Genomic DNA, 17,792 nt, shown 5'->3' with positions numbered 1-17,792 from the left:
TGTCAAATGATTTCTCAACAGAAACACATCAGGCCAGAAAAGAATGGACGGAAATTTACAAAGTGATGCAAAGCAAAGGACTGAATCCAAGAATACTCTATCCAGCAAGGCTATCATTCAAACTTGAAGGGGAAATAAGAAGCTTCACAGACAAAAAAAGGCTAAGGGAGTTTATCACCACCAAGCCAGCAATGCAAGGAATGCTAAAGGGTCTGGTATAAAAATAAGAAATAAAAAGCTCAGAAAGAAAACAGCCACACAAAAAAATAGAAATGGCTACAAACAAGTACCTTTCAGTAATAACTTTAAACATAAACGGACTAAATGCTCCAAACAAAAGACATCGAGTGGCTGAATGGATAAAAAAACATGACCCATACATCTGCTGTCTACAAGAAACCCACCTCATTAGAAGGGACTCACACAGACTGAAAGTGAAAGGATGGAAAAATATCTTTCAGGCAAATGGAAAGGAAAAGAAAGCTGGGGTAGCAATACTTTATATCGGACAAAATAGACCTCAAAGTGAAGGCCATAACAAGAGATAAGGAGGGCCACTTCATAATACTAAAGGGATCAATACAACAAGAAGATATAATCCTGGTAAATATATATGCACCCAATGCAGGAGCACCCAAATTCATAAAAAAAATCCTGGAAGATATCAAAGGAGAGATCGACAACAATACAATCATAGTAGGGGACTTTAATACACCACTGACATCACTGGATAAGCCCTCTAGACAATCAGCAAAGATACAGCAATCCTAAATGACTCACTAGATCAGATGGACTTAATAGACATCTTCAGAACACTTCACCCCAAAGCCAGGGAATATACATTCTACTCAAATGCTCATAAGACATATTCAAAAATAGACCATATATTGGGTCACAAGCAAAGTATCCCCAAATTCAAGAAGATTGAAATCATAAAAAGCATCTTCGCAGACCACGATGGCATAATATTAGAAATAAACTACAATAAAAACAACCCAAAATACTCAAACACCTGGAAGCTGAATAGCATGCTATTAAATATTGATTGGGTTACCAATGAGATCAAAGAAGAAATCAAAAACATCCTGGAAACTAATGACAATGAAAACACAACAATCCAAAACCTATGGGACACAATCAAAGCAGTCCTGAGAGGGAAGTTTATAGCTCTACAGGCCTATCTCAAAAAACAAGAAAAAATGGTAGTAAATCATCTAACTCTACAACTCAAAGAATTAGAGAGTAACAAGAAAACCCCAGAGTGAGCAGAAGGAAGGAGATAATAAAGATTAGAGCAGAAATAAATGACATAGAGACCAAAAAAACAATACAGAAAATCAATGAAACAAAGAGCTGGTTCTTCGAAAGGATAAACAAGATTGACAAACCTCTAGCCAGACTCACCAAGAAGCAAAGAGAGAGGACCCAAATAAACAAAATCAGAAACGATAGAGGTGATATAACAACAGACCCCACAGAAATACAAATGATTGTTAAAAAATACTATGGACAGCTCTACTCCAACAAACTAGACAACCTGGAGGAAATGGACAAATTCCTAGAAAAAAACAACATTCCAAAACTCAATCAGGAAGAATCTAAAATTCTCAACAGGCCAATAACTATGGAAGAAATTGAAGCAGTCATCAAAAAGCTTCCAGCAAACAAAAGCCCAGGACCAGACGGCTTCACAGGGGAGTTTTACCAAACATTCAAGGAAGAACTAAAACCTATCCTCCTCAGACTACTACAAAAAATTCAAGAGGAAGGAACACTTCCAAGCTCATTCTATGAAGCCAGCATCACCCTAATACCAAAACCAGGTAAAGACAACACAATGAAAGAGAATTACAGGCCAATATCCCTCATGAACATAGATGCCAAAATCCTCAACAAAATCTTAGCAAATCGGATCCAGCAGTACATCAGAAAGATCATACACCATGACCAAGTAGGATTTATCCCAGGGATGCAAGGATGGTACAATATCTGCAAATCAATAAACGTGATACATCACATAAACAAATTGAAAGAAAAAAACCACATGGTCATATCAATTGATGCAGAAAAAGCATTTGACAAAATTCAACACCCATTTTTGATAAAAACTCTCAGTAAGGCGGGAGTAGAAGGGTCATACCTCAACATAATTAAAGCCATATATGACAGGCCCACAGCCAGCATCATACTCAATGGACAAAAACTAACACCATTTCCCCTAAGAACAGGAACAAGACAGGGATGCCCCCTCTCACCACTCCTGTTCAACATAGCACTGGAAGTGTTAGCCATTGCAATTAGACAAGAAGAAGAAATAAAAGGCATCCAAATTGGAAAAGAGGAAGTAAAACTGTCCTTATTTGCAGACGACATGATATTATACATACAAAACCCTAGAGACTCCATCAATAAGCTACTAGACTTAATACATGAATTTGGCAATGTAGCAGGATACAAAATTAACCCCAAGAAATCTGAGGCATTTCTATACACCAATAGTGAACTTTCAGAAAGATAGATTATAAAAACAACCCCGTTTACCATCGCACCAAAAAATTAAGCTACCTAGGAATAAACTTAACTAAAGAGGTAAAAGACCTCTACTCAGAAAACTACAGGACGTTGAAAGAAGATATAGAGGAAGGCATAAACAGGTGGAAGAACATACCATGTTCATGGATTGGTAGAATCAACATCATTAAAATGTCCATACTACCCAAAGCAATCTATAAATTCAACGCACTTCCCATTAAAATACCAACGGCATACTTCATAGATCTAGAACGAACTCTCCAAGAATTCATCTGGAATAAAAAACGACCCCGAATAGCTGCAGCAATCCTGAAAAAGAACAAAGTAGGTGGGATCTCAATACCAGATATCAAGATGTATTACAAAGCCACTGTTCTCAAAACTGCCTGGTACTGGCACAAGAATAGGCATATAGATCAATGGAGTAGAATAGAGAGCCCAGAAATCGGCCCGAACCAATATGCTCAATTAATATTTGACAAAGGAGGCAAGAACATACAATGGAGCCAAGATAGTCTCTTCAATAAATGGTGTTGGGAAGATTGGACGGATATATGCAAGAAAATGAAACTAGACCACCAACTTACACCATACACAAAAATAAACTCAAAATGGATAAAGGACTTAAATGTACGACAGGAAACCATAAAAATTCTAGAAGAATCCAAAGGCAACAAAATCTCAGACATATGCCGAAGCAATTTCTTCACTGATACAGCTCCTAGGGCACTTGAAACTAAAGAGAAAATGAACAAATGGGACTACATCAAAATAAAAAGCTTCTGCACAGCAAAAGAAACCATCAACAAAACAACGAGAAAACCCACTGTGTGGGAAAATATATTTGCCAATGTCATATCTGATAAGGGCCTAATCTCCAAAATTTATAGGGAACTCATACAACTTAACAAAAGGAAGATAAACAATCCAATCAAAAAATGGGCAAAGGACCTAAATAGACACCTTTCAAAAGAGGACATTCAGAAAGCCAAGAGACATATGAAAACATGCTCAAAGTCACTAATCATCCGAGAGATGCAAATCAAAACAACAATGAGGTACCATCTCACACCTGTCAGACTGGCTATCATCAACAAATCAACAAACGACAAGTGCTGGAGAGGATGTGGAGAAAAAGGAACACTTGTGCACTGCTGGTGGGAATGCAGACTGGTGCAGCCACTATGGAAGACAGTATGGCGTTTCCTCAAAAAACTGAAAATGGAACTCCCATTTGACCCTGTGATCCCACTTCTAGGAATATATCCCAAGAAACCAGAAACACCAATCAGAAAGGATATATGCACCTCTATGTTCATAGCAGCACAATTCACCATAGCTAAGATCTGGAAACAGCCTAAGTGCCCATCAGTAGATGAATGGATTAGAAAACTGTGGCACATCTACACGATGGAATACTATGCTGCTCTAAAAAGGAAGGAACTCTTACCATTTGCAACAGCATGGATGGAACTGGAGAGCATTATGCTAAGTGAAATAAGCCAGTCAATGAAGGAAAAATACCACATGATCTCACTCATTCATGGATAATAGAGACCATTATAAACTTTTGAACAATAATAGATACAGAGGCAGAGCTGCCTCAAACAGATTGTCAAACTGCACTGGGAAGGCCGGGGAGGGTTGGGGGGCAGGAGGTAGGGGGGAAAGAGATCAACCAAAGGACTTGTATGCATGCATATAAGCATAACCAATGGACATAAGACACTGGGGGATAGGGGAGGCTAGGGGACTGTCTAGGGCGGGGGGGGTGGGGGAATGGACACATATGTAATACCCTTTGTAATACTTTAAGCAATAAAATAAAAAAAAATAAAAATGGGAACTGTGAGGAGAAAAAAAAGAAAAGAAACATCATATTAAATATCCCATCAGAATTGATGGCATTACTAGATATTATGTCAGTTGTTCTAAATGTACAGCAAAGAATTGCTTATTTAGGCTTGATGATACATCATTTGGGAAATGTCCTTTTTTAACAGGGTACACTGCTATAGACTTTGCCTTTGACCATCCTAGAAATATATTTGACTCTTAAAACTAGTTAATTTGGTTTTATCATTCAAGAAGATTTCCTCCATTGATTTTTTTTTTTTTTTGCATAAACCATCTCATTCAATAATTATTTTTTTATTTTTTTACAAAGGGTATTACATATGTGTCCTTTTCCCCCCCCGCCCTTGACAATCCCCTAGCCTCCCCTATCCCCATTGGTTATGCTTATATGCATGCATACAAGTCCTTTGGTTGATCTCTTACCCCCCTACCTCCTGTCCCCAACCCTCCCCGGCCTTCCCGCTGCAGTTTGACAATCTGTTTGAGGCAGCTCTGCCTCTGTATCTATTATTGTTCAAAAGTTTATACTGGTTCCATTGATTTTTAAAGAAAAAAACTTTACTTATTTGATAGGTTAAAAAACAGTATCTTCTTTTTTTTTTATTTTCTCTTGTCTTTAAAATGTCTCAGTAAGTTTTTGCCCCTTTATTATAAAATATTTTACACAAACAAAAAGAATATGTAGTATCTACATAAATAATAATTTTTAAAATCTGGGAACCTCCACCCAGCACAAATGGAATATTGAAGCTGCCTGTGCGACCTTGACCGGCCACATATTTCCTCTGCTCTGAGGTACCCATAGTCACACATTTGTGATTATCACTTAAAATAAATGACAACTGATAAACTCTTGCTTTCCTTATAGTTTTGTCATTGATATGTCTCTACATACTTTATTGTTTAGCTTTGCATGTTAGGGAACTCTATATAAATGGTATCCCCCCGCCCCCCGTGACGTTATGTTCGTGTTATCCATACTGGTTTATGTAACTCATTTTTAAAAGATTAGCAGTTTAAAATGATCTACGTGTTTTTCTACTTTTAATGTATTTCTGCTCTTTGCACGTTTATCCATTAGGATTCTTGTGTTTTCCCATGGAGTCAAATATTTGTGTTTTCTCCCATTACTTTTAAGTGTCAACATCCATATATTAAATAATAACAATAATGATAGTGGTAATAATAATAGCCTATATTCCCAAACAGATCTTACTATGAGCCAGGCACTAGTCTGAGTTTTTATTATTTACATATATTATTTAATGCTCATGGCATCTCTATGAAGAAGGTACAGTAGTATCCTGATAACGCATATATTAAGTTTAGGGCCTGATGTACAGTCATTCAGTAATTTGTGTAACTATTATTTGGATGTAAGCAGTCTGGCTCCAGATTCCATGCTCTTAATCATAACACTGTTCTAACTCCTATGCAGCCTTTTCTTTTAATTATATTTTCTCCCTTTAACTTTTGAAAATATTAAATGTTTCTGTCACATTCAAAAGGAATGACCCTAGTGTGATGGTTCAAATTAGTTCTCCTGTATAACACCAATTGCTTAATGTCATGCCACAGTTTAATTTGCTTCATGGTTAGACTATGACCTTTTTTAAAAATATATTTTATTGATTTTTTACAGAGAGGAAGGGAGAGGGATAGAGAGTTAGAAACATTGATCAGCTGCCTCCTGCACACTCCCTACTGGGGATGTGCCCGCAACCAAGGTACATGCCCTTGACCGGAATCGAACCTGGGACCCTTCAGTCTGCAGGCCGACACTCTATCCACTGAGCCAAACTGGTTAGGGCAGATTATGACTTTCTTATACAAGTTTTCCCCCCCAGTTCTCTGGGATTTATTATTGCTTTTTATTTATAACTAGAGGCCTGGTGCATGATGGATTCGTGCACCGGCGGGGTCCCTCGGTGTGGCCAGTGGGGATAGGGCTGAAACTGGCAGCCCAACACTGCCTGCCACTCCTGCCTGCTGCTCCTACTCACTCCGGCCCTGTGGTGCCTGCTGCTGCCACTTGGTCAGCTCGCTGCTGCTCTGCTGTGGTCTCTGGGCTGCAGCGGCAAGCCGTGAGACCTGCACCTGGTGCCTGTTGGTCAGCTGAGTGGTGCTCCTGCTGTGGGAGTGCACTGACCACCAGGGGCAGCTCCTGTGTCTGCCCCCTAGTGGTCAGTGCATGTCATAGCGACCTGTCAACCTGTCAAATGGTGAAACAGTCACTTAGGCTTTTATATATATATATATACTAGAGGCCCAATGCACAAAATTCATGCAAGGGCCTTGGCCCTGGCCCTGGCCCCTGCCCGCCGCTGCTTGGTTGGGGGCCTCTGCTGCCTCTGCCTTGGCTCCTGCCCTCTGCGGCTTTGTCCAGAGGAAGGACGTCTGGTCTAATTAGCATATTACTCTTTCATTATTATAGACTAGAGGCCCGGTGCATGAAATTCATGCAAGGGCCTTGGCCCTGGCTCCGGCCTGCTGCTGCTGCGGCCGGGGGCTTCTGCTGCCTCTGCCTCGGTCCCTACTTGCTGTGGCTTTGTCCGGAAGGAAGGACGTCTGGTCTAATTAGCATATTATGCTTTTATTATTATAGATTAGAAAGAGAAACAATGCCTCTTCATTATCCTTTAAAAACCTTTTAGCTTTTTACTTTAGGTCCATAGTTTGGAATTGTTTCCATTAATTTCCTGTGATAATTTGGACCAGTTTCTTCATATTAAGAAAATGACATCCTCTTTTAAAAATATATTTGTGTGAACTTAAAAGAATTATTTAATCTTTTTGAGCCTTGGATTTCCCAACTAAGATGCATTTGCTTAGTATAATTATTTTATTAAGTAGACATATGTCATTTCTAATTAGAACTCCCTTTCAGTGTGAAATAACCAAAGGAGATCATAAGGGACAAAAATAAAAAGTTCTTGATAGTGGTTGGAAACTACTGATTTTCCCCAGCCTCTCAAATTATAGAACAAAAAACTTTGGTATACAGAGATAAAATCTCTTTGTACCATAACTTCCTTATATGGCCTTAATTTTTTCCTAAATGGATAAATTTCCTAAAAAATGAATTTTTTATACATTCTGTGACTTTTTGATGTCTTCAAGTTTTCCCACACTTTTGGATAATCTCCCAATATCCCTTATTTAAACATACTCAGTTTTCTCTCAACTTAAAAAAAAACCCCAAAAGCCTATTCAACTTGCCATCCTCTGTAACCAAGTTATTTTACAAATACTTTTACATCCTTGCTGGCTCTCTTTATCTGTCATCCGTCCAAAAATAGGTATTTAGCTTGTGTAACATGTCAGGCACTAATTTATCTAATCCCTGGGGATGCAGTATGAACCAGAGAGATGAGGGACTTTCATTCAGTTTGGAAAGAGTGAGAAAAACATTTTGTGGTAGGAGCAAGAGGGAAAATGGTTAGAATTGAGGGTAAAACCCCAGATCATGTGGGGTTTTAGACCAGTATGAGGAGTGGGATATTACTCTCTGTGATGGAAGGAAGCTATTAGAGGATTTAGGCAGGCAGTGTCAAGATTTAATTTGCAATTTTAAACAATCACTCTGATCAACCAAAGGACTTGTATGTATGCATATAAGCATAACCAATGGACACAGACATTAGGGGGGTGAGGGCTTGTGTTGGGGGTGGGAGTGGCCGGGAGAGGTCAAGGGGGCGGGGAGGGAAAGGAGACATATGTAATACTTTTAACAATAAAGAATTAAAAATAAAAATAAAACTGCTTTCAAGATTTAAAAAAATAATCCCTGTGGCTGCTGTTTGGAGATAATAGATTGTAGGGCATCAAATACCCCCTACTTAGGGCTAGTTCAGTGGTTCTGGTAAGAGTTTATAATGGGTTGGATCAGAGTGCTGGTGGCAAAATTGATAGATTGCTGATGGATAAGGTCTACAAATAAGAACCATCACACTATTCCACTGAAACTGCTCTGATTGGAGCCACTAATGGTGTCAATATCATTAAATCCAAAGGACTCAATTTGGTCCCTAGCTTTCTGACTCAGGGCATTTAGTACATTGACCACTCACTCCTAGAAATAGTTTTCTCTCCTGGGTTTCTAACAGTTTTGTTAGATTTGTGATCTTAGACAAATTAATTAAATTATCAGTGCTCCAATTTCTTCACTTGTAGATAGTATTGTTTCTACTGCACAGGTTGTTGTTGTAATTATTAAATGAGATAATATGTGATTATATTAGCCAGTAACATCATCATCATCATCCCAGTTATCATCATCGTCACTGTCATTGTGGGGCAAGATTTTCCTGGACCTCTCCCTTCTCTGGCCATTGCTCCTTCTTGCTAGTTCGTATATGCTAGTTCTTTCTTCTCCAGGTCACCTCTAAATGCTGAAGTTCCTTAGGACTCTGACATTTTCTTGATTCATTTTACACATTTTATTAAGTCGTCTTATTTACTCCATTGCTTCAGTTATGTCTGTATAAAATTAACTACCCTAAATCTACCCAGAAACCCAGTTTTGTTTCCTAAGGCACAGTCCTCTATACCCACTTGCCCCTATATCATCTCCATTTGGATGGCTGAATCTTAGGTACCTTCAACATATCAAAAATTGAATTGAATTTTTTTCGGCCCACGCTGAAGTCTCCCACCTTGTTCCCTAGCATAGTAAATGGTATTACCATTTGTGCAGTTGCTTGAGCCACAATTAGAGTCCTCCTAAATTTTTTCCTACCTTGTGCCTTGTATCAACCTTTTGCCTAGCTTTCTGCAGTAGCTTCCTAATTAGTATCACTACCTCTTTTTATGCCACCCCCATCCATTTCCTACCTTTCAGTTATGGTAATCTTTTTAATTTGCATATCTTATGTTACTGTGCTTAGGTTATTTCCCTTTCTCTTTAGGATGAAGTTTCAAATTCATATACAGAATGAGGCAAAAGTAGGTTTACAGTTATTTGTATGGAAAAATAATACCATTAATGAATAATAATACAAGAATAAATTGTGTTTTGCATACTCACAACTGTAAACCTACTTTTGCCCCACCCTGTATATGTTCCAAGATTTGTTTCTGCCTACCTTGTTAGCCTCCCCCCTCTACTCCTCACGCTGTCCAGCCACACTGCTCTTCTTTCATAACCTCCAATAGGCTATACTCACTCTAATCTCAGGGCCACTGCTGGTCGTTTTCTTTGTCTGGAATTCTTCTTTTTTGATTCTTAATCTGGGCAACACAGATTTTTACTTCATTCTTAGTTTAAATGTTAAACACAACCTCCAGTTACATGTTCTTATGCTTCCCAAACTAGACTACTCCTGTTAAATAAGATGTTTATTCTTTCTTTGTCTCTCTGTGATCTTTATTGCCCTTATTAATAATACCTTTCTCACTAATACTGTATGTGTGATTCATGGTGGCAGGGACCATGGCATCTTGTTTCTCACTTCATCCCCAGCATCTATTTGTTAAATAGAGTAGGAGATGATGCAGCAAAGGTTTGCCCGGTATGGGGAATGAGAGACCTTCTATGTGGTGTGTGTTCTTCTTAATTTTTCAGGGTGATAAAGGGCAGAAGAGAAAAGTTTAGGTTTACTGTGGTTTTATTATTAGAGAAATTGGGATGTCACCTTCCCCACTGGCTGCTGGGGGAGGTGGGGTCCTTATGATATCTTGAGAAAAAGAATTTTCTGAGTCTCACAGGAGGGGGTGAGTGAATTTTATTTGTGTAGAATTACATCCCTGTGTTTCCAAAGTCCCATTCCATTCATAGAAGAAGTGTAGCTGGGGTTCCAGTAGAGCTAAAAGCAAAGCCAGTGTCCAGAGTTTCCTGTCCATTTTGCAATTGGGTCCACTTCAGCATCAGGCTAGTTAACAGCCCATTAGTCCATTGTGTGTGGGGGTCCACCTGGCCATGGGCCACATAGGAGAATGCCTGGAAGCCAAGCGTGAGTCATGAGCCAAGTGTGCCGAGAGGACCCAGAGAGCAAGTCTTTTGTTTAGGGGATTAAATATCCCATATTTCTCACCCTTGCAGTGGCCATGTCCATTCTGGCCAATGACCTGTTCCCAGGTGTGACTGACAAAGTACCCTCCCTGCGTCACCCAGACTTAACTGTCCAGACCCTTCCCAGTATCTACAGTAAAGGGACCGGTGGCTCCCTGGGGCGTATAACGCTGCAGCTTTCTGGCAAAGCTGCCCAAATGACATGCCTACATTTTTGGCCTCGCCCTTTGCTCCTTTCCTGTTATTAATAACTAGGTTAATAACAACAGTATGAGTTTAACTTTCAGATTCCAGTGGCCTCAGGGTAGAGAGGAGGAAAGCAGCATCAGAACTGAAGGTGGCTATTTCATGAAGTGTTTGTTGCCTTAGGGTTGAAGTTTCTTTGCTCAGATCCCAGCGACATCTAGTATTTCTAGGGGAGGGCCCCTAGTATTTCCCAGGTTTGCCTATTTTTTGAAAAGTCAGCCATGGCAGCGCTCTCCGAATCTTTGGTACACTAGGCATGAATATTGCCACACAACCCCTGGAGGTGTGGCGTCCAGTGTCAGAAATGCTTGCCAGAGTTACCTGTTGGGCCCCATTATACCCTGTGCTAGTTACAAAGCTCCCTATACGTGTGACTTACCTGCTGTCTGGCCTTGGCTGCTTCTAATTAGAATTCTAGTGAGAATCTGCTAGATTCTCTTTCACTAACGTGCAGGAACACATGAGAATGTTCACACATGAGATGAGTTGGGATTTGGCTCTTTTTTCAATACATCCTCTCTTCACTTTATCTATGGATGTTTTTCAGAGACACCCTTCCAATAAGAATTGGTAGGGATCTCATTGAGGGAGAACATGAGTGAGTTTTCTTTTAAAAGGTATTTATTTATTTTGTATTGCTACCTGTGTGTGTGCGCGCACAGGTGTGTGTGTGTGCATGTGTGAATGCATGTGTGCAGTCTCCCTTTTTCTCTCCACTTCTTTTTTTTGATCCCTCTGTACTAGTTCTTTGTTTTGTAACTCTGTGAGAGTGATTTTTAGAGTAGGTTGCATTTAGATAATTTATATTTTATGTTATCATGGATATATTTGATAATATTCTTATCCTGTTGTTTTAGCCTCCTTTTATGATCTTTACCCCTTGGTTTTCAGTCTTTGGCCATATGGTTTCTGTTTTATTTGCTTTTTTCTCTCACAGGGATTGGAAGGGTTGATGTCATATTTTAGGTTCGTGGTCTTGAAAAAGTGTTTAAAATTACCACTGAATTTGAAGATTTGTAATTATTAAATTTTAAAAATAAATTAAGCCCTGGCTGGTTTGGCTCAGTGGATAGAGCATTAGCCTGCTGACTGAAGGGTCTCAGATTTGATTCCAGTCAAGGGCACATGCCCAGGTTGCAGCTCAGTACCCAGTGGGAGGCATGTAGGAAGCAGCTGGTCAATGATTCTCTCTCATCATTGATGTTTCTTTCTCTCTCTCCCTCTCCCTTCCTCTCTGAAATCAATAAAAATATACATTAAAAAAAGAAAATTGCCCTAACCGGTTTGGCTCAGTAGATAGAGCGTTGGCCTGCGGACTGAAGGGTCCCAGGTTCGATTCCGGTCAAGGGCATGTACCTTGGTTGCGGGCACATCCCCAGTAGGAGGTGTGCAGGAGGCAGCTGATCGATGTTGCTCTCTCATCGATGTTTCTAACTCTCTATCTCTCTCCCTTCCTCTCTGTAAAAAAATCAATAAAATATATTAAAAAAAAGAAAAAAAAAGAAAAAAAATGCCCTAGCAAGTGTTTCTCAGTGCTTAGAGCACCATCCTGTGCATTGAAGGGTTGTGGGTTTGATCCCTGGTCGGGGTGTGTGCAGGAGGCAACCGATCAATGTTTCTCTTTCTCTCCCTCTCTCTACCACTCTCTCTAGAATCAATGAAAAGCATATCCTCAGGTGAGAATTAAAATAAATAAGTTTTAAAAAATTAAAATTAAATAAATAAGCAAGAGGCAATAGCGTAAGACTCTTCTCTGCAGGAGGGGATTTTGGATTCTTTTATGTTTTCCCACTGCCTTTGTTAACTAAAGATCCACATGATTATTGTTGCATTGTTATTTTTATATCATATATTCTCTCTTTTAAGGATTTTAAAATATTTCTCTTATCCTATATAATAAAGAGCTAATATGCAAATGGTTGTCATACCCTCATGCCATAACGGTTCAGACACTCAACACTGGAGAGAGAGGAATGGGAACCAGCCAGGCTCCAGCCCAGGAGAGGGATAAGCCGCCCGCCCTTCAGTCCTGGGTGCCAGCGGCTGTGCCTGCACCTGCACCTATGGCCCGGGAGAGGGACAAGCCGCATGCCCCATAGTTTCGGACACCAGTGGCTGGGGCTGCTGCCCGGGAGAGGGACAAGTTGCCTGCCCCATGGTCCCAGGTGCCAGCAGCTGTACCTGTGCCTGCGGCCTGGGAGAGGGACAAGCCGCATGCCCCGTGGTCCTGGGCACCAGTGGCTGCGCCTGTGGCCTGGGAGAGGGACAAGCCCCCGCCCCATGGTCCCGGGTGCCTCTGGCTGCAGCCTGGGCGAAGCCGCCCGCCCATGGGGCTCTGTGGCTGCTGCTGGCCCGGGCAAAGCCGGTCCGGGTCCTGGATGCCTGCGGCTGGCCAGAGGGAGGGAAGCCCATGTCCTGGGTGCCTATGACAGCATGGAGGAGGGAATCCTGGGTCCCGGGTGTGAGGCGAAGCAGAGGCAGTTAGGGGCGATCAGGCCAGCAGGGGAGCAGTTAGGGGCGATCAGGCCGGTAGGGGAGCAGTTAGGAGTGATTAGGCAGGCAGAGGTGGTTAGGGGTGATCAGGCAGGCAGAGGCAGTTAGGGATGATCAGGCAGGCAGGCAGAGGGGTTAGGAGCGGTCAGGCAGGCAGGCAAGCGAGCGGTTAGGAGCCAGCGGTCCTGCATTGTGAGAGGCAGTTGGACATCCCCTGAGGGGTCCCGGATTGGAGAGGGTGCAGGCCGGGCTAAGGGACCCCCCTCCCATGCACGAATTTCGTGTACCGGGCCACTAGTAATTATATAATAACACCTACTGCATATGTGATTACTATACCTACCTTTAAACCTTTACTTCACCAGCTTTAGGGACTGAGCTGCAACCCAGGCATATGCCCTGACTGGGAATTGAACCATGATGTTGTCATGTTTTTATTTGACAATCTAAGGGAAAAGAGGTCAGTGCCCCTGACTAAATTGCATATCAGGTACTGCATGTTTTAAAAATTCTTGTTGTACATCAGTGTGCCTGCCACGCACACTGGTTGAAAATCGCTGTGTTAGACAATCACCTCATTCTTACCTTTTTCAAAACTAAACTAAACTAAGTCCTCCAACACGTGCACACATACATACAGTCCCTCTCTCTAAACCCTCCAACACATGCACACATACATACAGTCCCTCTCTCTCTCATTCTCTATCTCTACCTCTACATGATATCTCAGATTTCCTCTTGCTTTTCCTTCTCAATAAGGGAAGTAAAATTCACTGAACAGTCTACTGGTTACTTTCAAAAATATTATCTCATTTACTCCTTCCAAAACTTAATGAAGTGTTATGAACTACAGTGGGGCCTTGACTTACGAGTTTAATTCATTCCAAGACTGAGCTTGTTAAGGAGCTGGATAACTCAAATTACTCTATCACTCAATGCAAGAAATTGGCCGAGAGACAGCTGGTGTCTCAAAAAACTCGTTAGTCGGGACACTCGTAAGTCAAGGCCCCACTGTATATTATGCAGATAAGGAAACAATCAGATAAAGTAACTAATTAGCTCAAGATTTATCAGCTGGAGTCAGAATTTGAACCCAGGTCTGACTCTTTCCTGTATGGCACATGCCTAGATACACTACAGGACTCTAGTTCTGGGGTGTGGACTTTAAGCACAGAGATGGGGGACACAGAGGGAGTGACATTTGAGTTCAGTTCTGTGAAAACATTTGTTGATTCTTTATTTTACAGAGGTGAATGTCACTGCCTACTCTCAAGGAGTTTATAAGAGGCATGTATACCCTAAAACCCTACCATGTAATAATGGCCATGGAAAGAGAAGTACCGAAGCAGGAGTCGTATAGAGGAAGGACTGACTCATTTTCTAATGGAAGGGACATGGAGAAAGGTGAGGGGAATAGCTGTAAAGAAGTTTTCCACAGGAGATGATATTTAAACTGGGTCTTGAAGGATAAGATGGAAGAGTTTATAAAATATGGAATATATGGTGAGGTATGGTGAAGGTAAAAAAGGTGTGTTGGAAATGATAGGTAGTTGGCTATTATCAGAAGAGAATATTTATTTAGTCAGCAAGTACTTATTGAGTGCCTACTAAGGGTCAGACACTGTGTGAGGTACTAGAGATAAAGTAAAGAACAAGAGAGTTCATGGAACATACCAGGGAGTGCTGGGGACTGATGTTATTTATACAAGTAGGAAAAGAAGCAAACCTGATAGGCCTTGCTGCCAAAATAGACAGACAGGCTGCGTTTTCTCCCGTAGTTGCTAGTGCACAGTGGGAGCACAGGAGGAGGGCTCTGAGGTGGTGGAGCTGGTCCACAGCGCTCCTGCAGCAGTGTGGAGGGTGGCATGAGGGGAGTCAGGGCAGGCAGGAAAACCAGTAAGAGCCCAGCACTGTATTCTAGATGAGAGAGGAAAAGGAGATGTTAGAACAATATCTTGGAAATAAAATGGACAGCACTTAGTGGTTAGAATAGAAAATGATTAAAGGAGACTCCTAGGTTTGAGGTTTAGTGGCTGGGTGGATGGGAGTATTTGGATATGATAAAGAGTTTGAGGTACACGTAGAATATTTCAAACTCTTTATCATATGCAAACACTCCCATTATTTTTTAAAAACATGATTTAATCACCTAACATCAGCAGAGAACACCACTGTAGGACAAAGTCAAAAGAATATTTTGCTAAATATTTTCTTTTCTTTCACATTATGATCTTATTCAGGGATTTTCCTCCCTCCGAAGTTCAACATGGTGTCAAAGGATAGCTGAGAGAGGCTGTTAAGATTTACCTTTCAGTAGATCAGAAGGAGCCCATTTTCATAAAACATCTCCTTTATCTGTTATATCAGGTACAAGACACAGTGCATACCATCATGAGAATTTTATTGCATAATTTTCTCACTTCTGTAACAGAAAGTACTGAACTTGGAAGGGAAGGGTGCTAAAATTCTGACACAAGAGCAAATATTTATTTGCTATTTCAGTGCTAAAATTTTTCTATTCCTAGAATGGTGGCAAAGTTCTTTTTTTAAAAAATTATTATTTTCATCATCATTTATTTATTTTTCTTAATCCTCACCTGAGGATATCTTTCCGTTGATTTTTAGAGAGAGTGGGAGGGAGAGGGAGAGACAGAGAGAAACATTGATGTGAGAGAGACACATCGATTTGTCTCCTGCACGCACTCCGAGGGCTGGGAACCTACTACTGAGGTATGTGCCCTTGAATGGAATTGAACCCAGGACCCTCAGTCTGCAGGCCAGTGCTCTGTCCACTGAGCCAAACTGGCTAGGGCTAAACATTTTATTGATTTTAGGGAGGGAGGGAGGGAGAAAACATTGATTAACAAATCCACTTATTTATGCATTCATTGGTTGATTCTTGTATGTGCCCTGACCAGAGATCGAACCCACAACCTTGGCATATTGGACGGTGCTCTAACAAACTGAGCTACCCTGCCAGGGATTCACAAAGTTATAATTTAAAATATTTAAAACATTATATAAGGACATGTATTTTTAGGGCTTATATGAAACTCATTAAAAGTAGTATTTTAGTGCTATAGATACTGTAGTTTATAGTTCAAGACATAGAATTTAGTCAGCCTGCATTAGTGTTTATTAAGATGAAACACAGTCTGTTGTGACACTGCAACTTTTTTGTATGTAAAAGCTCTATTTTTTTTTTTAATATTGAGTGTTAGAGAGAGAGGAGGGAGAAGGAAAAAGAAAGAGAAAGAACAATTTGAAAGCAGAACATCCATCAGCTGCCTCCTGCACACTAGGGATTAAGCCCACAACCCAGGCATGTGCCTTGACCAGGGATTGAACCAGCCACCTTTTGGTGCACCAAATGATGCCCAACCATGGAGTTACACCATCCAGGGCCATAAGCTTCATTTTAATCATAAACCTGCACAAGGTTCTTGGTACAGGGGAACCTAAGATAAAAAGCAGCAGTGTCCAATTCCGCTCTTCCCTTTCTCTGTCTCACTCCTCTGAAGGAATGTTTTAAAAATCATTCTTCTGGTAGTTCCCTAATTTTAGCCCATTTGGTATAGCACTACTTTTAAGCTCATCAATTTCAGGTAACATCCAGTTATGAAAAATGAAGATTTGTCTGATCTCTCTTCTCTGTTCTGTTTACCACTGTTTAGTGTTCTGTTGTTTTTTAATTGCCATATGTTTATTTTTCTAACATTAAATAATATAGTATTTTTTCATCAACTTTTGATAGGCTACATGCCAAGCTGTTGTTACAAAAAAAGATTTTAAGTAGAGTGACTTACATAAGTGGAAGTTTATTTGTCTCCGCCATAATAGCCAAAGATAGCCCAAGGTTGGATTGGTGAATAGCTTTGCCTCATGACCTGTTAAATCTGCCTTCCTCATCAAGTAGCTTTCATCTCATGGTCAAAGTGTACTGCCATTTCCCAGGGGAAGAATCTAAAGCAAGTGACTCTCTTTAAAGGAGGCGACCTGAGAGGTCACACATCATATTGACTTATATTCCATTGGCCAAAACTTAGTATAATGTTCACAACACAGCAAGGGAGGCTGAGAAATGTAGCTGTATGTTCAGCTAAAATTTCAGAAGTTTCTATACCTAAGTCAAAGAAGGAAGAATGGATTCTAAAGGCCAACTAGAATTTTCTAATCTAGTTAGTATCTCTAAACTCGTTACTTTATATGATGAGGGTTCTCATACTTTTACCATTTCTTCTGCTTTTCTTTTTGGCCTTCTTTATATATTATTCGCTATATACATTTTTGTTTTAAATTATGAAATTACTAATGTTTACATTCTGTTCTGAGACCACAGCCAAGTTTTTGTTTCTAAAAGTTTACACACACACACACACACACACACACACACACACACACACACTCTGTTTACTTACAGATCAAAAAAGTGAGCTATTGCTACGGTTCCATCTCCTTAGGTCCAGGCTCATGATCTCTGGGCCACTGGAAAGGATACACATTTTTCTAACATCATGACAAATGAATAGTTTTTTAAAAAAATAATATTTATAGATTGATTAAAAGCAAGGGATTTATTTCTAAGATCTGCATCTACGCACTGACTTATTAGATCAATAAGAGAAGATGCAGTGAATGTGGTTAGTTTCCAGGG

General features: G+C 40.4%; 1 protein-coding gene across 2 annotated transcripts in view; it reads left to right on the top strand.

Moving 5' to 3' along the window:
• The window catches only part of MSRB3 (methionine sulfoxide reductase B3), a 186,955-nt gene that overhangs the window by 20,347 nt on the left and 148,816 nt on the right, over window positions 1-17,792 (top strand). The window contains exon 1 of one of the 2 annotated variants that reach the window (XM_036297357.1): window positions 14,386-14,542. The exons of the other annotated variant lie outside the window; for it this stretch is intronic. Coding sequence (XP_036153250.1) covers window positions 14,522-14,542 — 21 coding nt within the window. The 5' untranslated portion in view covers window positions 14,386-14,521. Of the gene's footprint in view, window positions 1-14,385; window positions 14,543-17,792 lie in introns of those variants that run through there. 2 annotated transcript variants of the gene reach the window in all.

This window comes from Myotis myotis, unplaced genomic scaffold (assembly GCF_014108235.1).
Source record: "Myotis myotis isolate mMyoMyo1 unplaced genomic scaffold, mMyoMyo1.p scaffold_m19_p_3, whole genome shotgun sequence".
NCBI lineage: Eukaryota > Metazoa > Chordata > Mammalia > Chiroptera > Vespertilionidae > Myotis > Myotis myotis.
Note: the sequence above shows the minus strand (reverse complement) of the source record. Positions and strands in the feature narration are given on the sequence as shown.